The sequence below is a fragment of the Ursus arctos genome, unplaced genomic scaffold (genome assembly GCF_023065955.2).
Source record: "Ursus arctos isolate Adak ecotype North America unplaced genomic scaffold, UrsArc2.0 scaffold_14, whole genome shotgun sequence".
Taxonomy (NCBI): Eukaryota; Metazoa; Chordata; class Mammalia; order Carnivora; family Ursidae; genus Ursus; species Ursus arctos.
This window is the reverse complement of record NW_026622808.1, coordinates 31,064,258-31,089,774: the sequence shown is the minus strand read 5'-3', so window position 1 is coordinate 31,089,774 and position 25,517 is coordinate 31,064,258. Positions and strand designations below refer to the sequence as shown.

The 25,517-nt window shown below is 45.3% G+C and overlaps 2 protein-coding genes across 6 annotated transcripts in view; one reads left to right on the top strand and one right to left on the bottom strand.

Annotated features, from left to right (window-relative positions):
* Positions 1 to 18,417, bottom strand: part of KLHL18 (kelch like family member 18) — a 52,657-nt gene extending 34,240 nt beyond the window's left edge. For 2 of the 3 annotated variants that reach the window (XM_026500703.4, XM_026500704.4), the window contains exon 1: positions 17,970 to 18,417. In XM_026500703.4, coding sequence (XP_026356488.1) covers positions 17,970 to 18,098 — 129 coding nt within the window. In that variant the 5' untranslated portion in view covers positions 18,099 to 18,417. Of the gene's footprint in view, positions 1 to 11,602; positions 11,704 to 17,969 lie in introns of those variants that run through there. The other variant, XM_026500705.4, reaches the window with a different exon arrangement.
* The window catches only part of KIF9 (kinesin family member 9), a 49,454-nt gene continuing 42,172 nt past the window's right edge, over positions 18,236 to 25,517 (top strand). The window contains exons 1-3 of one of the 3 annotated variants that reach the window (XM_057311694.1): positions 18,236 to 19,011; positions 19,543 to 19,765; positions 24,013 to 24,110. In XM_057311694.1, the coding sequence (XP_057167677.1) occupies positions 19,747 to 19,765; positions 24,013 to 24,110 (117 nt within the window). In that variant the 5' untranslated portion in view covers positions 18,236 to 19,011; positions 19,543 to 19,746. The remainder of the gene's footprint in view (positions 19,012 to 19,542; positions 19,766 to 24,012; positions 24,111 to 25,517) is intronic. The other 2 variants (XM_048227131.2, XM_057311693.1) reach the window with 2 other exon arrangements.

The following is a 25,517-nucleotide window of genomic DNA, read 5'->3' as shown; positions in this document are numbered from 1 at the left end:
AGATACAGACAAGACTCTTTGGGCAAAGGAACTAAAATAGCTGAAACAATTTTGAGTAAGAAAGTGCAAATGGCCAATAAGCACATGAAAAGATGTTTAACATCATTAGTCATCAAGGAAATGCAAATCGAAACTATAGTAAGATACTTTACATAGACCATAGCTAGCTATTAGCAAAAAAACCAAACCAAACCAAACCAAACCAAAACAACCACCCAGAAAATAGCAAGTGTTGGTGAAGATGTGGAGAAACTAGAAGCCTTGTGTACTGCCTGCACTGCTGGTGGGAGTACAAAAGGGTGCAGCCACTGCAGAGAAGTTCGGATGTTTCTCAAAATATTAAACAGAATAATAATATGACACAGCAATTCTGTTCCTAGGTATATACCCAAAAGAACTGAAAGCAGAGTCTTGAAGAGATATTTGTGTGTTCACATATTTACAGCAGCATTATTCATAATAGCTAAAAGGTAGAAACAACCCAGGTGCCCTTCAACAGATGAATGGATACACAAAATGTGATATATACATACAACAGAATATTATGTAGCCTTAAAAAGGAATGAAATCAAGAGAATGAGAAGATAAGCCACAGACAGGGAGGAAATATTTGCAAAAGACATATCTGATAAAGGGCTATTACTCAAAACATACAAAGAACTCTTAAAACCTAACAATAAGAGGACAAGCGAATTTAAAAAATGGGCAAAAGACTAACAGATACCTCAGCAAAGAAGATACAAAAATGGCAAATAAGCATATGAAAAGATGTCCATACCATGTCATGGGGAAATGCAAATTAAAACAAGATATCGATCAGAATGGCCAAAATTCAAAACACTGACAACACCAAATGCTGACAGAGATGTGGAGCATCGGGAATTCTCACTGATTGCTGGTGGGAATGTAAAATGGTACAGCCACTTTGCAAGACAGCTGGGCATTTTCTTACAAAACTAAACATATTCTTATCATACAACCTAGCAATCACAATCTCTGAGATCTTCCCAAAGCAGTTAAAAACCTATGTGCACATAAAAATCCTGCACATGAATGTTAATAGCAGCTACATCCATAACTGCCAAAAATTAAAAGCAACCAAGATGTCCCTCAGGAGCTGAATGGGTAAATAAGCTGTGGTCCATCCAGACAATGGGATATCATTCAGCACAAAAAGAAATGAGCTATCAAGCCATGAAAAGACATGGAGGAACCTTAAATGTGTATCATCACTAAGTGAAAGAAGCCAGTCTGAAAAGGCTACACACTGCATGATTCCAACATTCGGGAAACGGCAAGCTACGGAGACCACAAAAGGATCAGCGGCTGCCAGGGTTGTGGGGAGGGAGGGATGAACAGGTGGAGCTCAGATGAGTTTTAAGGCAGTGAAACTACTCTGTATGATACAATAATGGTGCTTATATGTCATTATACATGTCAAAAACCACAGAACATATGACACTAAGAGTGAACCCTAGTGTAAACTGTAAGGTATGGGTGATAATGATGAGTTCATGTGAGTTTGACTATAACAAATGTACCATTCTGGTGCAGGAACTGATAGTTGGGGGAAGGGTGCTGTGTGTGCTGTGGGGTTAGGGGGTTTATGGGAAATCTCTGCATCTTCTGCTCAATTTTACTGTGAACCTGAAACTACTCTAAAAAATGAAAGCTTTTTTAAATTTCAGTAAACTCTACCCCCAACATGGGACTTGAACTCACGACTCCAAGATCAAGAGTCACATGCTCTACCAACTGAGCCAGCCAGGCGCCCTAAGCCTATTTTTTTTTTTTTAAAGGAATGAAATTCTAATACATACTACAGTGTGGATTAACCTTGAAAACATTATACTGAGTGAAATCAACCAGACACAAAAGACCAATATTGGATGATTCTACTTATAGGAAGGGTCTAGAATAAGAAAAATCAGAGAAAGAAAAGAGGCTACAAGGGGTCAGGGGAAGGGGCAATAGAGAGTAATTGCTCAATGGTTTATGGGGTTCTGCTTTGGGTGATGAAAATGTTTTGTAATAGACTTTGTGGGTGATGGTTACACAACATTGTAAATGCATTCAATTCAGCCAGGGAGACTAAAGCACTCCATAAAAATCTGCTTTTTGCTCCTTTTCCTGCTTCTATTCTTGCTAGTACCTGCACCCCACCCCACTTTACACATGCCTCATAATGCAAATAGTGTGTTTCCTCCATGTAAGTAAGGGACAAGGAATCAATGATTTCTTTAGAACATTTAAGGCAGGAGCAGGTAAGAGTGACCTGAAGCCATCATATGCGCATTTCAGACCACCTTGGCTCTGGATATCTAGCTGCCCAGGCCTTCTGGCTCCAAGGAAGAGCACCTGGATCCTCGTCCTCGTTCCAACCAGTTCCTGGATGCCCGAGGGGATATACCCCACACCACCTTCTTCAATAAAAACTCGCAGACCCCAAAGACAAGTCTCCCAGACACTCTATCTCTATCTGCACTCACTCTATACCTGCAGTGAATTCCACTTTTACCCCCTGTTGGCCTGCGTTTGACTTCCACCCATCCTCTGGGTCCCTGGACCCAGCTTGCTGGCATCATAATGAAAACTGAATTATATGCTTAAAAATGGCTTAAAAGGTACAATAATAATAATAATAATAATAATAATTTTTCTTTTTTTAAATATATTTTTTATTTATTTGACAAAGAGAGAGACAGCCAGCGAGAGAGGGAACACAAGCAGGGGGAGTGGGAAAGGAAGAAGCACGCTCCCAGCGGAGGAGCCTGATGTGGGGCTCGATCCCATAACGCCGGGATCACGCCCTGAGCCGAAGGCAGACACTTAACGACTGAGCCACCCAGGCGCCCCAATAATAATAATAATAATAATAATAATAATAAATTAAATAGCGTAACGGAAGAATAAAGTGGGAGGAATCACTCTCCCCATTTTAAGATTTACTATATAGCCAGAATAAGCAAAACTGCATGGTACTGGTGCAGGGATAGGGACCTTGGCCAGAGGAACAGAACCAAGAACCCAGAAGTAACCCCACACAAGTATGGCCAACTGATTTTTAACAAAGGTACAAAAGCATCTGTACCTCAAATGGAGGAAAGGGAAGTCTTTTCAGCAAATAGGGCTGGAGCAACCGCATATACACAGGCAAAACAGAAGAACTTCAACTTGTATCTCAGTTTATATAAAAAAATAAACTCAATATGGATCATAGATTTTTAAATGTAAAACTTAAAAATATAGAGTTTTTAGGGGCACCTGCATGGTTCAGTAGGTTAAGCATCCAACTCCTGGTTTCGGCTCAAGTTATGATCTCAGGTTTGTGGAATCAGGCCCTGCCTCAGGCCCTCTGCTCAGTGTGGAGTCCGCTGGAGGATTCTCTCCCTCTGCCCCTCTCCCGGCCCATGCGTGTGCACTCTCTTTCTTTCTCTCATAATAAATAAATCTTGAAAAAAAATATATAGAACTTTCAGAGAAAACACAGGAGAAAATCTTCAAGACCCAGGGCTTGGTAAAGATTTCTCAGATATGAGACCAAAACTACAATCCATAAAGAAAAGATCTGATCGATTAGACTAAATCACATTTAAAACTTTTGCTCAGTGAAAGACCCTGTTAAGGGAATTAAAAGACAATCCACAGACTGGGAGAAATATTTGCAAACTTGCAATATAAATAATTAAATTTTATGTTCAATTAAATACAGGCCTGGTTTCCTTAGGCTTCAACTTTGCTGTGAAACTGGGAGAATTATACTGACCTTAAGAAAATCTTTTTTTCAAAAACAAAAAAGAGAAAATCTTTTTTTCAAGATTAAGTGAAATAAAAGAAATGAAAAGTTCCTTTAAATTCAAAAGACACTCAGCAGGATCTCAAGAGCTCAGCTCTTGGATCTTGTCCTTTCTCTGCAGGAATCTAAGGACAGGGGATTAGCAAAGAGTATGTTTTCTGTACTGGTAGGAACAGGCTTCCCCAGAACTGAATAAGCGGCGAATTTCCAGATTCATCACGATGGTAGACCAGGCTAGTATAGAAATCCTCCCACTACACACGCTGAGAGGTGTGCGATGCAATAAAAACAAAAGTATTATTATTTGCAAATTTGTAAATTTGTAATAGGACTTGCAAATAATACTATTTAATAATAGGACTTGATACTATTTAGTACTATAGTTTTGACATACTTGCCAAATATGAGTCCATCTGACAAAGGACTCCTATCTATGATATATAAAGAACTCTAAAAACTCAAGAGTAAACAAACAAAAACAATCCAATGAGAAAATGGGCAAAAGACATGAAGAGACATTTCATTAAAAAGGATATACAGGGGGCACCTGGGTGGCACAGTCATTAAGCGTCTGCCTTCAGCTCAGGGCGTGATCCCGGTGCTCTGGGATCGAGCCCCACATCAGGCTCCTCCGCTAGGAGCCTGCTTCTTCCTCTCCCGCTCCCCCTGCCTGTGTTCCCTCTCTCGCTGGCTGTCTCTATCTCTGTCAAATAAATAAATAAAATCTTTAAAAAAAAAAAAAGGATATACAGATGGCAAATAAACACATGGGATGTTCAACAACACCACCCATCAGGGAAATGCAACTTAAATCATAATTAGATATCACTACACATTTAACAAAATGGCTACAAAAAAAAAAAAAAAACCCAGTGGTAATAGCAATTGCTGGTGAGGATGCAGAACACTGTATCAGTCAGGGTTCTCCAGAGAAACAGAAGTGGTGTGTGTGTGTGTGTGTGTGTGTGTGTGTGTGTGCGCACGCACACACACATATATGGGGAGGGAGCAAGAGAAAGGAGGGAAAGGAAGGGAGATGGAGTTTAAGGAATAGGCTCACACAATTATGGGGGCTGACAGGATGGAGATTCAGATAAGATCTGATGTTGTATTCTAGAGTCTGAAATCTGCAGGGCAGGCCCCCCAGGTGGGAAAATCAGACACGGTGTCTATGTAACAATCTCGAAGAACTGTTTCTTCTTCAGGAAACCTCTACTTTTGCGGGTGAGGCCTTCAAAAATTATATGAAGCCTGCCCACATTATGGAAGGTAATCTACTTTATTCAAAGTATACTAATTTAAACGTTAGCCACATCTAAAAAGTACCTTCACAAGCAACATCTAGACTCCTGTTTGACCAAACAACTGGGCACCACTGCCTAGTCAACTTGATCCATAAAATTCACCACTGTATTCATACAAGCTGGTAGGAATGTACAATGGTACAGCCACTCTGGAAACCAGTTTGGCAATGTCTGCTAAAACTAAAAATCAGGGGCGCCTGGATGGCGCAGTCGGTTAAGTCTCCAACTCTTGGTTTTGGCTCAGGTCATGATCTCACGGTCGTGTGATTGAGCCCCGTTTGAGGCCCCGTGTGAGGCCCCGTGTCAGGCTCTACCGGATGACCCAGCAATTGCGCTCTTGGGCATTTATCCCAGAGAAATGAAAACCTAAATCTTCATGCAAAATCCAGTAAATGAATGTTCATAGCAGTCTTATTTGTAGCCCCACACTGGAAAGAACCTAAATGTCTTTCTTTTTTTTTTTTTTTTTTAAAGATTTTATTTATTTATGTGACAGAGAGACAGCCAGCGAGAGAAGGAACACAGCAGGGGGAGTGGGAGAAGAAGAAGCAGGCTCCCAGCGGAGGAGCCTGATGTGGGACTCGATCCCGGATCGCCAGGATCACTCCCTGAGCCGAAGGCAGACGCTTTAACGACTGCGCTACCCAGGTGCCCCAGAACCTAAATGTCTTTCAATGAGTAAATGGTTAAACAAAATGTGGTACATCCATACCCCAGCACACTAGCTGGAAATATTAAGGAAAAAGCTATCAATACATTTAACAACTTGGATGGCTCCCAAAGGCATTATGCTGAGTAGAGAAAGCCAATCTCGAAAGGTCACATACTTTATGATTCCATTTATATAGCATTCATGAAATGAGAGATGGAGAACAAATCAGTGGCTGCCAGAGACGAGGGATGGAGGGTGGGAGGGGGATGGCTGTGACTATAAAGGGGCAGCACCAGGGAAATCTTCATGGTTATGGAATAGTTCGATATTGCAGAGGTCATTCTAGATGTGGAGGTCACAGGTAACCTTGACAAGTGGTGGCCTGATGTAACTAACTTACCTATCTTAGTGAAACATGAGTTCCACCAAGGGAGTAATCTTTGTATGTTTCCTGGAATAGTCTAGCAGTGAACACACAGTATTTGTTGAATGAATCAAATTTCTGAATGAATCAACCCAAAATATAATTGAGTCTGTCACGTCAGTCCCCATTTTGTTGGGCTCCCCACTGCTTATAAGTCAGATCCAAATCCTAGACTGGCTTCCATCTACCCCAACCAATTTTATCCCCTACCACGTCTTTCTTCGTGGTTGTTGGCAATTCCCCTAAATCATCCTATTTCCTCTACTTGGATCCTTATCCCTTATTTTTCTGCTCATCCATGACGATCCAGCTCAAATTCTCCCTTTTCTGAGGGGCTTCCCAGACTCCTAGGCAGTGTGCTCTCCGTCCTGCAGCACCCGGTACAGGCCTCCAGCATACACTGTAGCATACATTATATTGTCCCTAATGAATGTCTCCCTCTCCAGAATGTATGTTTTTCCCACAGTAAGGAACGGCTATGCCCTAGCACTTAGCACAGCACCTCATTGCCAAGGGCACTTAATGAATCCTAGAGCCCATTCCTTCTAAGAGATAGCTCTCAGTCTTTCATCTGAGATCCAAACACATAACAAAACTTCGAAGAGTTCCATCTCTTCCTTTTAACCTTAATCTTCTGGCTCAGGACTGATAGAGCTGGTGGGAGGAAGACACTGAAGCTTCAAGAGGGTTACTATCTAACCTTATCTGGAAATTCAGTTAGCTGATGTAAGAGGCTCAAGAAAAAGATGGTAAGGCTTAGGGACGACTTGAAGAGGACTTGGCATCTGGACTGACAGTGCATTCCCAACAGCAGAAGAAATAAACAAGCCACACTACGGTTGCCTTGTTCAGGTGCATGTCCATCAAGGTGGCATATAAGGAAAGTACAGCATCCTTTCACCTTGAATGCTGGATGCCCGCAGCCCACAACATGGGCAGAGGGAAGCTAGTACATTCCACCAAAAGCAGAAATGATTAGTCTCACAAACCCATGGGGTTGAGAAGCAGACAGCAAGTATAATAAAACATACTGGGTTCAGTCTGGAGTTTTGATGGCATTTTAAAGCACGCTGTGTGAAACCCTCTATTGATGGAGCTTTAGATCTTTCTGCTTTAGGGGGCCCCACTGGGTAAGTGACTCCGGAAGGGGGTGAGGGAGGAAGTGGCTGACCAGCTAGGACTATAAAAAGATGTGGGCCATGGTCTCATACAGAGCCAGTGAAGAGCCAGCTAAAACATGCAGGCCTATCCCACCCCTCCCAAACCCTTTCCCTGCCTCCAACCCACATCCAGCAAGGTAGAGCGCGAGGAGAGAGGGAGACAGGAGGGCAGAGTCCACAGAAACCACTGAACAGCTAACTGTACCAGCAGCATGTGATTTACAGATGTTCCTTACCAGTCCCAACTCCACACCATGAGAATTCAAATTCAGTCTACACTTACCGACCTCCCCAATCACACCTTCCACCTCAATCTCTTTCTCGTTCAAGAAACATCCTGTCTGTGCACTTTCATGCCTGGGCCCTTGCACAGGCTCTCCCCAGCCTGGAATGCCTCCTCCCACAGCGTCTGTTTGTCAAAGTCCTATTCACCCTTCAAGGCACCAATCAGACACCATCCTCTCCGTGAAACCATCACAAATCCTGTGAACTGGAAATAACCACCACTCCTTTGGTGTTCCCTTAGGCCTCTGGTAATAGCTGTGCAGTTATAGAATGTATCACACCCTGCCTGTCTCATAGTTAATTACGTGCATCCATCTCCCCTCCATCGATCTTTCAATGCTAACGGTAGGGGCCGATGCACCTAGCGAAGCTCCGCGCAGTTACACACTTGGTCAATGGGCTGACCGAAGGAGAGTCTGAAACACAATGCCAGGGGCCCTCGGGTAATACAGCAAACACTTCTGAGAACCCGAAACATGCCAAGAACCGCGCTGGGTAATGGATGCTTCACAGGCCACAGGAGCTCGACACCTGGACGGAAGAGTGAACACGCAAGCGCCATCTACACCGTGTTCCGTACAGTAAGGGGAGGAGGTGCCAAGTGTGAAGGCAAGGCTTCTCAAAGCTTCATGCGCACAGGGTGGAAGAGGCACCAGACTCTGGTTCGGTAGCTCTCACGTGGGGCCAGAGAGTCTGCATTCCAAACGGGCTCTCAGGCGACACGATGAAAGGACGATACTTTAAGTAATGGGGGGTGAAGGTCCAAAGGAAGAGGGAAAGATTGAGTGCACCTGGAGGGATGTGAGAAGACTCCCGAGAGATGGGATTGCACACCACCCCCGACCGTCACAAGGCCGCGTGAAAGAAAGAGGATGGCTCGGGTCTGGGCTTCTTGGAAACAGACAGGCGTGCAGCGTGACCACAAGACGACGTGAACAGACACAATGCAAAGTGCCTCCGGAGGACAGAGGAAGGAGTGTCTGGCCACTTCTTTCCCCGAGGAAAAAAATAGACATGAAAGGAACCTTGGAGCACGGGTAAGACTGCTGGCAGAGGTGAGCGCGACTCCGAGCCAGAGGAATGCTAGAGCCAGGCTCAGAAGTTGGAGACCACAGGTCCTGAAGACACAGCCAGCACGAGGAGCCTGTAGGCAACTGAGTGAGAACAGAGAGGGGCCCCGTTGGGAGGATTCTGAATATCAAGAATGAGGCCAGTGGTCCTAGAAAAGTCAGCCAGGAGTGGCGGTCAGCACCAACAGGACACGCTTAAGCTTCTCTTACGTCCCACAGATGCAGTGACAGATTTCTGTGAGCAGCTTAGAATAATCAGAGATGCAGTTCAATCAGCAGCCTTTCCTTTAATCCTTCCGAAAACCAGCTCCTACCTACTGCTCCGGCACTCCTGCCACCCCTGCCACCCGGTGGCTCTCCCCAGATGTCCTGCCCACTTAAAGGGATAGCCTATGGAAAGGGGAAACAAGACAAGCTACCCCGAACATGAATAGGAGCACCTTTTAAACCACCAAGAGTTGAGCAGCCCTGGTCTACTTCCTGCTCCCCTGGCAAGTCTCTCACGTCTGATTTTCTCTGCGGTGCAGACAAATAGAAGTGAACTTCACAAACAAGCCAGAACTGGTCTCTCTAGCTCTATTAGCACCATGTCTCCTGTAAAATCCTGTGTTCTCTTCACGAACTCCGGAAAATGCACCCTACATTTCTTATGTATGCCCCGAGCACCCCGCTCTGATTTTCCATTCATAAACACACACACGAGTAATGACTGTCCAGCTTCATTCATTCATTCACTCGTTCATTCAACAAGTGTTCACTGAGCCATGCAAGGAACTGTGCCGGGCCTGGGGTGTACCTCTCCAGCCTCATGTCCTTCCACTTTTCTCCCAGGTCACTCTGTTCCTATCATATCAGCTGCCTGATGCTTCCCCAAATACCAAGTATGCTCCTGCCTCAGGGTTCTGTGCTCACTACTCCTTCCACCTCCAACACTTTCCCTCAGATGTGCTCATGGGTCATTCCCTCATTTCATTTCTACTCGAGAGGCTGGTTCTGGTCCCTCTAACAAAAACAACACTCTCAGTCTCCTTATCCTGCTTTATTTTACTTCACGGCACTTACCATCACTGGACATTTTCCGTCTTTGGTTATTATCTGCCACTCTGCCCCCCACCAGAATGGAGGCTCACACTTAGAGGTGTTGCCTACCCTGCTCACAGGCGTGTGCCCAGCACGTGGAACAGTGCTTGGCACGTGGAAGGTGCTGACCTACCTGCTGAGTACAATGGGGAATGAGAATGAAACGGGAAGCCATTCATTCAGAGCCAGGGAACTACAGGATCGGCCTGAGCCTGGGGAGAAACAGTCCAGTAGCTGCACAGGGACCATCCCCTGAAAGGTCTGGAAGAATTCTCTCAATATACTACTCAAGAAATCCCGGGTTAGGGAAAAGATGAAGAGGATCTGAATTAGGACAGTGGTTTACGAAGGGCCTGTTACACAGACATGTCAATGAATAATTCAGTCACAGTCTCTGCTCTCATGGCGTTATGATACAGTAAATAATTATGTCCTTGTCCTTGTGAAAAACGTCACAAAATACCCAGAGAAGAGACAGGATGAGCCAAAGCCGATTCCAGAGTTTCGATCCTGATTGCATGGATGCTGTGCCATCCATACACCACGTGAACAAAGCAGTGATGGTTTAGGAGGGAAAGAGCCTCCATTTAAGACATTCATTAGCATGAGGGTCAACAGGACAAATGAAATACAGGTCTAGTATTTAGGAGCAAAATAAGCAAAACAAACACAGATTTGAAAGCCATTTATAATTTATAGACTATGCCAACAAACCTTTACTTGGAAGACATGTCAGCACGGTGTGTTTTGCTGGTCCTCAGGATAGCTCAGTCAAGGTTACGGGACACTTAGACTTTACAAATCAGCACAGGAAAAATAAGCTTACGACATGTGGGCATCACTTAAATATGTCTCTCTTAGAAATCGATTCCTTTTAAGTGACCATTGGAAGTGTGGCCACAGGGCTGAGCTGATAAAATCTGGCTCTCAAGAGCTGAGCCAGCACACTACAAAAGCGAAAGAACAGGGAAGATTACTCCTTAGTATCCCATGTTTCTCATCAGTGGGTTTGGACACAAAGCCAGCTTCTCTTTTTTGGGTCTCAGCAATCACAGCACTATAAGCAATCTCGCTTGCCCATCTTGAGCTTATTAGCTTTTAAAAAATTGTGGTAACATATACATAACATAAAATTTACCATTTTAACCATTTTCAGCATATAGTTCAGTGGCATTGAGTATCTTCACATTGTTGTGCAACCATCCCCCCATCTGTCTCCAGAACTTTCCATCTTCTCAAACTAAAATTCTGTCCCCATTAAACACTAACTTTCCATTCCCTCCTCCTCCCAGTCCCTGAGCAACCACCATTCTACTTTCTTCGTGTACTCTGGTTACTTCCTTTAAGTGGAATCATTGAGTGTCTGTCCCTTTATGACTGGCTTATTTCACTCAGCATAAAGTCTTTAAGGTTCATCCACGTTGTAGCATGTGTCAGAATTTCTTTCATTTTTTTTCAATCAAGTAGCTTCCACACCCAATGTGTGGTTCGAACTCATGATCCTGAGATTAAGCCTAGTGCCCCTCTACCAACCGAGCCAGTCAGATGCCCCGAATTTCTTTCATTTTTAAGGCTGCATAGTATTCCACTGTGTGCATTTCAACAAAATGGAGTACGTTTTGTTTATCCAGTCAACCGTCGGTACACCTTGGGTAACTTTTCTATTGTGAGTAATTCTGCTATGAACATACACAAATATCTATTCTTGAGCTCGTTTTTTGAAAAGCACTTTTGTGTTCTGATCAGATATGCAGCATACTCTGCCCAGACATACTGGGCCATATGTGAACTATCTACTTTGTGTGCCAGAAGCCCCAACTCTGGCCCTTACCTTCACGGCCCTGAACACAGCCGGTCAGGTCCACTGGAACACAGGAGCCAACACGGCCTCCTCTGGCCTGCCATTCTGCAAGCAGCTAAGCATCCTCAGCTTCAACTGAGACAGAAAGGGAGCATGGTGTCTTTAGTTAATGCTTTGGAAATAGTCTGCTTCAAGCTCCAGCAGAGCTACAAGACTTTTAAAGATGAGATGCAAGATTTAACTGTAACTTCTCCTCTGTCAGTTATTCACAGTCACCAACCAGAAGAGTCCCATGATCACCTGCAGTGAGCTGGAAAAGGACAGTTCTTCACTTCTGGTTCATCTGTACTCTCTCACAAGAGATGCTTCCAACGGCTAGATACTGTGTTGGAACGACAGAAGTGTATCCTAGGGCCACAAAGCAAATGTAACTTACTTCAAAAGCCTTAAACTTTACAGAGGCTATATCACTATACAACGGGGGTCCGCCAGCCACAGCCAACGAGTTTGGCCTACACCTGTTCTTGTCGATCAAGTTTTAATGGGACAAAGCCATACCCACTCATGTATGTGTTATGCACGGCTGCTCTGGTGCCACAGAGCACATCCACATCGGAGTGGAGCAGTTGCAACTGAAGCTGTATGACCCACAAATCCTAAAATATTTACTATCTGGCTCTTTACAGAAAATGCTTGCCAACTCCTGGTTCACACATCTTGGTTCATTCTCTTCTCCCCAGCTGGAAACAAGTGCCAATGTGGTCAGCTGTTTGCGTGGAAGAGGCCTTCCTAAACTGTGGGGAAAGTGGCTGGCTCTATACCAAAGAGGTAATAGGAATGCCAACACTCAACAAAACAAAAGTAGGACAGAAGATGCCAGGCTTGCAATTTAGAAGGGGCTAGGAACACACCTTTAGAAAAATGTGATCTCATTTTCCATCAACCAGCCTCTAAGCCGAACCAGGTGTGGTCAAGGGGCAAACAACGGAGTCTCACGTACAAAACAATAAAGGAATGGCCTGCCGTGAGAAGCAGTCCCGAGCACAGGCTTCTTAAATTCATGCAGAAGCCTCAGGGTGAACCCCATGAATGCTGCTTGAATTGATTTTCCAGGATGCCTCCAACTCCCTTTCCCTACCCACATATCAGGCAGCGGCAAGATCTCTCATCCTCTGATTGGTGTCCAAATGTAACAGCATGACCCACAACATAACTTGAAGAAGAAAGAGCAACACTGACTTTTCAATGAATATGAATTCATATCCTGAGTGCACATGTGCTCTCAAGGAGCACATTCTTCCTCTTGGTTCTAATTGTTCACTAAAAAGAGGCAAGGCTGGAAATGAACACAAGTGCCTGGGAAAAGTCAGTAGAAAACATCAGGGAAAGAACACTATTCAGAAACACAAGTTTTCCAATGCGGTGCCATTTCAAAATCAAGAGAGTCCAGAATTCACATGTGCAAAAGACTAGCCGATAAAGCCTGCATCTTTCTTCTCTCCTGAAACAGACCAATGGTGTTGCACCTGGACATACACATCGCTGTCCTCCATGCTCGAAAATGACACTGCAGATGGTGTGCGTTCCCTGCTCTGCTTCCTAACATCAGCAGAGCAAGTGAGTAATCGGACAGAGGATGCAAAAGCATTCCTTCCACCAACAAACAGCTATGCTGGATCCCAGATAATACAGCTCTGTGCGTTGGGCAATCCCTCAATATCTCTAAGCCTCAGGGTTTTTTAAGCTTTAAAATGAATGGCTTTGATAGAGGACTTGTATGGCTCCTTTTCATAGGATTCTCCCAGCTCTATAATTATACCTGTGTAACTCACCATACCACACAGAACATAAAAACGGCACGCATCAACAAGTCCTGACTTCACTTCCTGATATCCTTTTCCACACACTCTTTCGTCACCAAATCAGTGTGAGATTCCAGACTCAAACGTGTGGCTTCTGAAGCCAGTTTCAATGAGAATCGTGTACCTAGATTTCGCAGGTCGAATGGAAATATTCTAATACTGTACCTTTTACCCATGGAAAAGACATTTCTTCCTGGAGGATAAATTCTCAAATCTGGGTTCAAGGGCCTTGGGAAAATGCTAGAAGACCAATGCCAGCAAATGAATGAAGCTCATTAGTGGTTGCAAAACTGAAAGAGAGAGAGAGAGAGAGAGAGGGAGCGAGAGAGAGAGAGAGAGAGAGTAGGAAGCTCCTCTCCTAAGCTTACGGGTCTGTGAATAATATGCAGGTTTGTTGACCCCCTTCTGCTCTCCCAAATAAAGAAAAAGGAGTATGTGAGGTGAGAGGATGTTAAATGGTGGGTCTAGATCTTATGAATAACAAACTGTGGTGAACACTCATTGAATCTGGGGAGTCTGCCTAACTTGCTGGACCCTGGTGAACCTGACAGATATGGCCTGAGCACTGGGCAACTGGCAGCCCAGAGGAAAGGAGAGGAAACTGGCTGATGGGAAGAGGGGATGGGAGCCATGACAGATGCAAACCTCTCTACCAGACCAAGCCTGATGCTACAGGTTGCCAAGAAGTCTTGCATTGTTATCCTCCTAACCTTTAAGATTAAATGATTTGTCATGCAGACGGACCATGGGCTTTTTCTGAAAGGAGAACAATACTCAGCTGGATTCATAACCCAAGAGCCAGAGACAGGCCTCAGGGGAATTACTCTTAAGACTGAACACAAACTTCTGCATGTATGTTAAGTATGTGCATTTTTCTAGGGAGGGGGTTCATCATTTCAGTTTTTAAGAAAAGGTTCAAGTCAACATAGATATAGAATATGATTTTTAAAATCCAGTATTATTACCCTTTCTGTTCTGCCTCTTCTTAATTATCCAACAGGTGTCCAAGGAATTTAAATTTTAAATATTTCCAAAAACAAAATTAAGTGAGGTTTGAGAGTTGGCAGTGAATTTTGAGAATGCATCATACCTGCTAACACTAACTTTCACACACTCCCTAGAGCTCAGGAAGATAGAAAAGACGACCTGTTGTTAATCTACCTGAAGCAGGTTAATTTACATGGTAGAGGCTGGAATTAGTTCTGTCACTGCCGGTGATAGAAGAGGCAACAGGAGAGCACGAAAGTACATCTGAGCCAGAGAACAGAGACCAGGAGTCCAGTCCCTAGTCCTAGCTCCGCCTAACTCAATCTGTGACTTTGAACAAGTCCCTTCCTCTGGGCTTGGGTCCTCATCTGTAACATGCAGGCTACCGAAGCAGAGCAGGGGTCTGCAAACTGTTTTAAGACAATGAACATTATGTTTAGATAAAATCACCCAGAATTCATCAGAAGCTAAAACAAATTCAAAATGGCAGGCTGAACATCTCCATTTACTTCCCCTCTCTAGAAACCCCACCATTATTATTCGTAATTACGTCATTATTCATAAATGCCTGCTGCGTACTGAGCATTTACTACATGATTGTTTTAAGTTAACTAATGGAATCCCTAACACTCTTATTAGGTAGGTGATGACGCCCATTTTACAGATGAAGAAACTGGGTCCCCAGCATTTAAGGAACTTGCCCAAGTTTTCGCAGCTAATATGTGTCAGAGCCAGGATTCCAACCCAGGCAGTTTGGCTTGAGTCTGTGCTATGCCACCTCTCAGACTGACAGCCAAGGAACAGCAAAGCTCCCAAGGAAAAAGAAGCTGAAAGAGAGAGAGAGCAGATCAAAAATATCACCAAACTTTGGAAGATGAGTAGTGACTAACTTCGATGGAGAGCACTGAGTGCTACACACAGTAAGCCACTGTGGAGTCCCTTCCGAACCTCAACTGTTGGAGACTCAGGTTTCCTCTGAAGGTGTGAGCATAAGGGAGGCTGAAATCAGGCAGTACTGGTCACCAGCCAGCAGAAGACTGGAGGTTTATCATCTGGACAGGATGAACTAGACTCCAGACTTGGGCAACCAGAGAACTAACCACTGAAGAGAAGGAAGTGGCACCATTCAGGGGATTAAGTGAAAGTGAGTACAGAAGCAGGAGCCCCCAGTGCCCTCCCACCATGAGATTCCTAGAATGATAACAGCCAAGCTTATTCCACTCAGGCAGAAGCCTGAATGAAGGTCCATGGACTCTGAACATATCGCACTGAAAAGGGCAGGCCCATCACCCTATAGTTTTGCCTCTCAGAATGTGGCCCCAGGCCAGGAGTAGCATCACTGGGGAATTTGTCAGAAATGTAAATTCTCAGGCCCATGCCAGACATACTGAATACAAAATTCTGGGGTGAGGTCCAACAACCAGTGTGCAAACAGGCCACCAGGTGATTCTAATACTTGCTAAAGATTGAGAAGCACTGCCGTACAAGGAGGCCCACTAGTCAATAAATCCATCCCACACCAAAAAGTTTCCAACTGACTCTTCAGTACCTATTTATTTGGAAGACAGTCCGGAAACAACAGAAGTTTCAGGAAAGACTCTATCCTGAGAGAAAGTGAGAGAGAGAGAGAGAGAAACCAAAACAGATTTCACAGAGCAGCTCCAGTGAAGGGGAGTGAAATGAGGGAGAGCCTGGTTTGTTTGGCCTCTCCCCAGGCCCCACCATCACACTGCCGTGAGCTACTCCTCAGGCTGTACAAAAGAGTTAGAAAACCAATGAAGCAAACACTCTCTAGGTCCTGTCCAGCTCTACCCTGTTCCTTTATACTAGTCCTTATGTCCCAGATGCTTAAAACAGCAATTTAGACCGACACTCTTGGTTGGAACTACTTCTGATAATTTTCTTGTCCCTTTGAATGAACAAAAAGCACTGTAATGGAAAAAAAAAACCATACAAGCATTGTTACGCTAAAGGATTGTTATATTCTGTATTTGCATTAAATGCAGAGGCAAAACACACTACTTCAATTTATGTAGCAATATCTGTAACCATCCCCTTCTAGCATAACCTTTTTGCTTCTCTGTGTCTCACAAGCTTTCCCTGGCTCAACCTTACAGCCTAAATCTTAACCCGCAAATCCTCCCCTATTACTGTTTTTCACCAGTCTCTACTCACCCCAAGCGTTACTGCCACAACCAGATCATTCTTCTACTACAAACCTCTAGTAGCCTCGACATCTTCTACCATGTAATCACCATGGACAAAAATCTCTCATTTATATTTACTTCCTCTGCCTCCTTTAGCTCAGGCTCATTTTTCTCAAACCCCTTGGTTCCCCGCTGAAGATCCTTTTCCCTCTCAGACCACTTAACTCCTCTCTTGGAAAACCAACCTTCTTTGGAGGATGAAAAACTTAAGCCGGGCACCATGCAAAGAATACTACAAATTTTCTCATTGAATCCTCACACTAATACTGAGAATTAGAAATCATCCTGGTTTTTACATTTGGAAAACTGAAGCTTAGAGAGATTAAGTAACTCGCGCAAGGTTACCACTAGGATTTTAATCCAAATCCTCCTATCTCCACAGTCTTAACCATTCTATTCTCCTGTCTCCAGAGGTCTGACTGAAAATACGGGGGAAAAAAGTTTCCTTAATTCTGTAGAAAATAAGCACGGCGAAAAGATCTCTGTATGTGTATATATATTTCATGTGGTCCTCCACAGATGCTGAGAGCCTTCCAGCCAAAGCCCAAGAGGGAACACAGTTCACAGCAGCACCTTCCCACGTGGAGGGCTCCAGAGGGCTCAGGAGTTAGGCCAAGGAGCCGCACAGCATGCCTCTCCAGCAGGACTGGATGCAAAGCACAGGAGGAAGCCTGGCTCTTGGGCCCAGGATGCCAGTAGGGAACAGGTGGTTAAGGGATCCCTCTCCCCATGCAGACCCAGTCCATCCTCCCAGACCTTTGTGGAGGTAGTGATGCACCTTCCAGTGGGGGGCTGAGTAGATGTCCACCTCAAAAGATATCCAGATCCTATTTTAAAAGCTCTTAAGAGACAAGGCAGTAATCTAACAATCAAGGGCAAGCAATGATTCCTAAGGAGAAGCCTGCGCCTTACAACGGCACAGCTAACTTCAGGGGGCACAAAGAAATGTCTAGGGAGACAAGAGAAGGTGCTTCACTAGTGCCCAACAGAACGTAGAGGCGGCCGCCGCCCCCTCCTCTCCAGAGGGGTCGCAAGTCCATTTTCTCCTGTCTGTGTGACAGAAAAGGGAGGCGGGCACCCCAATGTCTCCCACCCCGAGGGCCTCAGCCGCGCACCTCTCAGCCTGTCCTTCTAAGGGCTGAGAGACTGTCCCTGCCCGTCTCCCCACTCAGCCCCAATCCCCCCTCCCACTCCGCACCTCTCGCTCCCCTACTCGGTCTCCCTCCAACCTTCTTGCCCCACCGCTCTGTCCACTAGACCTCTCTTCCCCTACCCCCCGCCCCTCTTTCCTCCCCACTCGGTTCCTTATCCCTCAGCCCCACGCTGCCCAGCCCTCGGTACCTTGAGCGTCACGTCGCACAGCTTGCCTTGCCGCCGGATCTCCTCCATGACGCCGTAGCCGCGACTAGGCAACTCGGACACGGAGAAGTGTACCAGGTCCTCCAGCTCCTCCGCGCCGTCCTCCACCATCTTCCCCGGCCGCCGCGACTGCGCAGGCCTGGCTGGCCGGCTCGATATTAAACGGGGCGGGGCGAGGGCGCGCGCGGACTGCCGCCCGGAGCTCAGGGCTGGAAGCAGACGGGCCTGCGCGGCCGCCGTAGTCTCGGGCTGCTCTGCGCCGGAAGCCCCGCTGCCCCGCTTCCTGGTGCAAGGGCAGCCTTCGTTCCTTCGTTTTCCCGACCGTGCTTTCGCGGCTGCAGCTGCCGCAGTCCTTCTAGATTAACCGGTCCCATTTCCCGTCTTCCCAGTTCGGCCCTGACCTTACTCATATCTCGGCCCAGGGCCGCGGACTTCATTTCCGCCACTACCCCGATACTTCCGGAATCTGCGGAAACGGCCCGTTGCCATGGCGGCTATGTACACAGTTCTGCCGCGGCCAGTGGTGCTTGCGGTCGCTGCACATGCAGCGGTGGCGCGGCGGGAGGGCCACTGCCTCCGGAGCGGTGAACAGGGGCCACGCGCCGCCCGGGTGGGGAGAAGCAAGGCTGGAGAGGGGGTGTACGCCGAGGCGGCTGGCAGCGACTGGGATCCGAACACTGCTCCACCTGGGAGTCCCCTGGCTTAGCTCGCTGATCTGTGAAATCCGAGCGGAGGAGAGAGCGCGGCATCGTGGGGGGCCCTTTCGGGCAGGCTGCGGCTTAGGGTCTTCGGATCTAACGTTCCCTGGTCCCACGAGGGCTCTGCGTCGCTGCCGAGGTTGAGAGGGCGCGAAGTGGGGGACCAGAGGTCTTCCGGACCCTTCTGTACTCGTCAGTTTTCGAACTGGAGGGGGCTTCGGGATTGCCAGGTCGATCCGCTCGCTGTACAGATGAGGAAACCGCTCCAGAGAGGGACAGGAATGGTCCCAAGGCCAACTGCCTACCACAATCCACGCAGGGGACCGGTATGTTGGGTGAGGAAAAGGGAAAAGGCCAGTTCTGCCTGGAATCGAGGCCGGGTGCGTTTGGACCCTGTTGTTTTGGGGTTCAGATGCTGCCGCTGTTCTGATAGCTGTGAGCGTTCCATATGAGAGCGCCTGGTCTGGGCAGGAGCGCTGGAAGGTAGGGACTCGTCCCAGCGGACGCCCCCTCTCCTTTTATGCACCCCTCAGCTGTGCTTGGTAGTAATTCTGTCCTTTCCCACCCTTAAAACAAATAAGGAAACGACCTGCCTTTCCGAGAGGTCTCCTGGTGACCACTCAGAAGTTCGCTTATTTACACCAGAACTAAGGGTGGTGCCCATGAGAGAGGAGCATTCCCCACAAGGTACTGACCGGGGGAAAACACTGCTAAAAGAGAAGACATGGTGAGGGGCTTAATATGGCTTCTTGCAATCAGTGCCTGGAAACTTAAGTGTCTTCCTGGAAGGGCTGTGGGCTCAGGGATTGTAGGTGATGTGGGAGGGAAGTGACATATACCCCTTGGGACTCTCTCAGTAGTGACGGAAGATGGACCCACATGTGGAGATTCAGCCGTCCTCTGACTTCCAGCCATGACCATCACTACCAACCACCATTTCTTGAGTTCCTGCTCTGTGCTGGGCACTGTTCTGGACGTTGAGGGGGGATTCAAAAGAGATAAAGCACAGTTCTATCCCTCAAGCAACTTGTAATTCAATTTGGGAGCGGAAACCTATTCAAATGATGCGGCGTAAGAATGGTAACAAGCATTATTTCAATAAGTGCAAGATAGCATGGGGTCTCTAAATGTCTGGGTGTTGAATGCCTGCTGACTAGCAGCCTTACAGGAGAAGAGAGAAGGCTTGCGGGGGGCAGGGGGGCTGCCTGGCTCAGTCCTTAGAGCATGTGACTCTTGATCTTGGGGTTGGGAGTTCAAGCCCCACCTTGGATGGATGTAGAGATTACTTAAAAAAAATAAAATATTAGATTAAAAAAATAGAGAAGGCTTGCCTTAGGCGGGTATAGCTCCTGGCATACGTGGAGCGATGGTTATGAGTATGCGGCGGGCCTTGGGAAGATAGGGGGGCTGCATGCGCATGTGCATGTTGGCAAGTTGCAGGCCCCACTCTGAGGGGAGGGCATGCTTGGGCTTTCCTGTGCTGTTTTTGTGCTGGGTGCGTGGGGGTTTCCAGGAGGGAGATCTGGGCACCTGCCACCTGGGCTGGTTCCATTCAGAGGGCACCCACGGCAGGAGGCTGGGCCCTCGGACTGGTGTGAGCAATGGTTCCCAGAGCTTTAGAGATTGAGGGTAAGTTTGCTTGTGTCAAAACACACCTTCCTCCACTCTCAACTTCCCAATAGCCTAGATCAAAGTGAACTTGGAGTTGAGATTTTTCTCTTCACTTTTCTCAATTTGGGATCCATGTTAGAGCCATTTGTGGCTTTCTATTCCTTCAGCTCAATTTTCCAGGCAACAATTCTAGGACTGAAATTGGATAAGCCATCACCCTTGATCACCTGAATACCTTTCAGATCCATTTTCTAAAAATTAAAAGGTCTGGGGGCGCCTGGGTGGCACAGTGGTTGAGCGTCTGACTTCGGCTCAGGGCGTGATCCTGGCGTTATGGGATCGAGCCCCACGTCAGGCTCCTCCACTATGAGCCTGCTTCTTCCTCTCCCACTCCCCCTGCTTGTGTTCCCTCTCTCGCTGGCTGTCTCTATCTCTGTCAAATAAATAAATAAAATCTTTAAAAAAAAAAAATTAAAAGGTCTGAATGGTCCCATAGTGGCTGGGAAAAGACTTCCATGAAGTAATTACTTGAGGAATGCAGCAAGTGGACACAGGTCTACAGTAGGCAAATATGAAAGGGACATGTTTGCTTATTTGATTTGATATCTGAAGGCCTTATAACGGGTTAGAGTTTGATTTGTCGACATAATTGAAACTGTAAACAAAGGGCAGGGCCTGTGTTATTTAATTTGCTCTGTGGAGATACTTAATGCCATTGATGACAGTTAATATAATTGTAATAGGAAATCTAGTGGTCGTTGCAAGTTGTATTTAGAAATGTGGAGGGACATTCATATTTTAAAAATCTGTGATCTTTTTTATCAGGTAACATTCAATGAACCTCTCTTAGATAATACATGTAAAACATTAATATTCTTTATTTAATGTGCTTTTTTTAAAAAGTGAAATAATTAGGGGCCCCTGGGTCACTCAGTCGGTTGGGCGTCTGCTTTTGGTTCAGGGCATGATCTCAGGGTCCTGGGATCGGCTCTCTGCTCCGTGGGGAGTCTGCTTCTCTCTCTCACTCTCCCTCTGTGCTCTCTCTCTCTCAAATAAATAAATGAAAGTCTTTTTTTTTTAAAGTGAAATAATTAACTGTAATTCAGAGAAGAAATCCCTGTCATGCATGACTTTTTCTTTACAGTAAAGGTCTTAACAATTTGTTTTTTAAGAATATTAAGCATTGTATCAGTTGATTTGTTAGGGTTCTTTACAATGGCTCAAGCAAGCTATTTTTTCTAATCACCATCATGTTGCTATTTTCCAATTTGAATATAAAATTGCATCAGCTTCCTATGTGTCTCATGTTTCCCTAACTCCTCATAAATTCAACAAATGCCTTTGCTGGTTGTTTATTTTGTTTTTCAAAAATATCCAGGAAATTTCTTTGCCCTCAACTCCTCTTTCCTGCCTCATGAAGGTACAGCTTATTGTAGTGGCAAATACCTCGTTTCTTATCGAACTGGTTTAACCCTGAGAGGGAGGGCAGAAGAGAAGCATACCATGCAGCGCGTAGCCGAACCCTCGGGCCTTAGTCTCTATTCCAAGTATGTTTCATACTTTTGGAGCATGAACTCTAAATGAGTTTTTTTTTTTAAGATTTTATTTATTTATTTGACAGAGACAGTGAGAGAGGGAACACAAGCAAGCGGAGTGTGAGAAGGAGAAGCAGGCTTCCCGCGGAGCAGGGAGCCCACTGCGGGGCTTGATCCCAGGACCCCGGGATCATGACCTGAGCCGAAGGCAGACGCTTAACCGACTGAGCTACCCAGGCGCCCCACTAAATGAGTTTTTAACATTCTTTTATTTATATGCATAGTTCCATAAAAGTGAAATTATCAAAACGTGAGAGCCCAGTGTTAGGACTACACGACCATAGACCACTTGATCATATTGCTCCCATTGTTTGAAAAAGAAGGAAAGAAAAAAATATTAAATCAATATTAGGAAAACTTAGATGTAAAATGAGAAATGTTTCCTCTCTGAACAACTTAAAATTGTATTATGTTAATTTCCCCAATAGTTTCGAACAATGAAGTTTAATATATTTTCATCGACTTTCATCTTGTTTTCCAGTATTACTTAACTAGGTTTAATGCAATTGATGATGATTAGAGATTGATTTTTCCTTAGCTTTCCTTAGAACTCTTGACATTTTCTCTCAATATTTAATCCTTTGTCATCAGTATATAAGAGGCACCTGAAGAGCCAAGTTTTAAGTTCCTCTCAAAGCAATAAAAAGAGCACGATCACTCCTTCTGCTTAATGACCGTTTTTGCTTCTCCACTCTATGTCAATGCTGGAACCAAAATGTTCTAATTAGTATTAAATATTTTTACATAGTCACTCTCAGGAGATGGCCTCGTGTGATTTTACCAATGAGACTGATATCCAATGAAATAGAAGCTTTATTAGTTATCATTTGGTTGTATCATTCAATTTTTAAATTTTTTAAAAAGATTTTATTTATTTGAGAGAGAGAGAGAGCATGTGAGTGGGGGGAGGAGCAGAGGGAGAGGGAAAGAATTTCAAGCAAACTGCTTGCAGTTGTGGGGCTCGATCTCACGACCCCGAGATCATGACCTGAGTCAAAACCAAGAGTTGGACCCTTAACCAGATGAGTCACTCAGATACCCTCGATTTTTTTTTAATGATTTTTTATTATATTATGTTAGTCACCATACAGTACATCCCCGGTTTCCGATGTAAGGCTCGATGATTCATTAGTTGTGTATAACACCCAGTGCACCATGCAATACGTGCCCTCCATCCTACCCATCACCGGTCTATCCCTCGATTTTTAAAAATTTTAATAAAATACTTCAGTTAGGCAGGATCTAAGAGATTTATTAACTCTCTCCGCAATGCAGCAGTCCCTTTGGTAGCGTCTCTGCTAGCTGGCATCCTGACTTTGCTTGAGTTTTTTCCATTATAGGACAGCTTTACATTGTAGGAGGGTCACTTCCCTGAATCTACGTCTCTAATCCTTACACCTGTAAGCTGACATCCTAGTCCATGAAGCTACCCCAAGCATTTATTTTAACATTTTGTTACACACGGTCATTATTTGTGATAGTATAAATAAAGAAAGACAAATTTAAGTGTGTCTCCCTGAAAGAAAATATAGTTAGGTTTGAGAGAAGAAGAGGAGGTAGGGGACTATTTTTTCTCTCAATGGACTGCCAGAGAAGAAAGAATATTTGATTATGCGCTAGGTTAGATATATTTCTAGGGAATCATTTTTCTGGTCTAAGTCAGTCAAATGGAGGTAGAGGAGATGTTGCATCTGAAGTAACGTATGTTCGTGAAGAAAAAATTAGCTTAAATGCATTTCATAAGGAAGTATTTTAGAGGAAAATAGAATGAATGAGGCAAAGCGTAAGTGAACTCAGTTACAGAACATTTTTTAGGAAACAAGTCTAAGATGAGGCCACTCCAGGGAGCATTCTTTTTGCCTTGTATATGTGTCTCGTAGGGGGCCATGGGTGGGAAATGATGAGTCAGCCAGTAAAGTAGGTGTGCCTGTGCTTGTCGAGCAGTGTCCTGTGGGTAGAACCCTGCCATGCTAGGGGGTAAAAAGAAAGACTGGCTCTCAGTGGGATAGGAAGACACAGACAGCATGTCACTCTGTTCTGATCTTCTTCATGAGTGACACCTCCCCGCTAATTGTCATTTGATGATGCCTGCTGAAAGTTGCACTATTTTCTTCTTTTTAGCTAGAATGGGCACTAGGAAAAAAGTTCATGCATTTGTCCGCGTCAAACCCACCGACGACTTTGCCCACGACATGATCAAATACGGAGATGACAACAAAGTAAGTGGAACGAGCTTGCCTTCACCAGCCTGGTCCTCTCTGTCCCCCCTCACTACAGCGTGACCCTGTTTCCAAACAGCCTTTAAGGACCCAGACAGAATTGTTGAAAGTTCAGATGGACTCCAGAGTCCAGCAAGTCCAAACCACTCCCCTTGAATCGCTTTTGATGAGGAAACTCTTGAAACTCCCATTTTAAAGTACATTTTTGGTTAATAACGTTTACCTTCATCCTTGCATCTGATACAGAAAAGCTGACCTTTGTCCACGCTCGTAAAACTTTCTGGTGATCAGATCTGCTGTTACGTAATCTCCCTGGGGGTCCAGGTAGAATGTCTTAAGTTGATAACTGTTAAACTTACCAAACCAGGAGAGTGGGAGAAACTCTTATCGAGAGAACCAGAAAGATATATCTGTCCCCATCCCTTTACTACTCTCTGACAACCTTTCTGAAGCCCAAGACAGACTTGGGACAGGTTGAGAGAGTCCTGTTTTCATTCAGCAAACAGCTGTGAATCCACTATGGGCAGCACTGAGACGTTCTTCAAGGGAAGAATTCAAGTGCAAACTCCCCAAGCTTTGCAAGTCTTGGCAGTCAGAAAAAAGCTCACACTGGGCATGGTTTCAGCGAACATAGAAGGGCAGAGCATTTCTCGTGTAAATGGACCAAGCCTCTCTTTCTTGATCTTACTTTTTCTACATGTGGCTGTGTCTTGACTCTTGGATTAGGGCATCCAGGATAAAATTCCAGCAAGGGGCTCTTTACATCAGAAGTCCCCATAGTGAAGATTGGAGTCTACCATTGATCTAATGCAATGGGTTCCTAACCCAGCTGCTGCCACGGTGGCTTGCTATGGAGGGATCTCAAAATCTAATATATATATTTTAGAAATCTGTGCACCTAAAAATATGCTGATTACAAGTGGGTAGGCACCTTGGAGTTGCTGTAATACCAGTGAGGAGCTATGTCTGAGAAGCCATGAAGAGCCTTTTCTGTGGCTGTTAATTCATCATTACTCACAATGGACCGTAGCATGTAAGAGATGTGGCCCAAGCCCAGGCCTCTGTCACCAAGCCCGCTGTTCTCTCTGGCCTAATCCAAGGCCTCCCTGTGCTTAGTGAGGGTGTCTAAAGCTTGTTCAATAGAAACATGATAAATGTGCTTGAACCAAGGCAAACAGCACCCTGTAACCTAGGGTGACAAGTCCTGAAACTAGTTAAGTGTGCCAGTCTCCTGATCCTTCCTCCTCCAGGGTTGTGTGGCCTCTCTGCGGGAGCTTCCTTCTCCCATCCCAAAGAACTCATTGGAATATCAGCCCGTTGGTGGGAGTCCCTGTTCTTCCTAAAGTTTACTTCCTCTATTTTCTCCAGGTCAGGCCTCAGCTGGCAGCCAGTTTTTCATACTGGTTT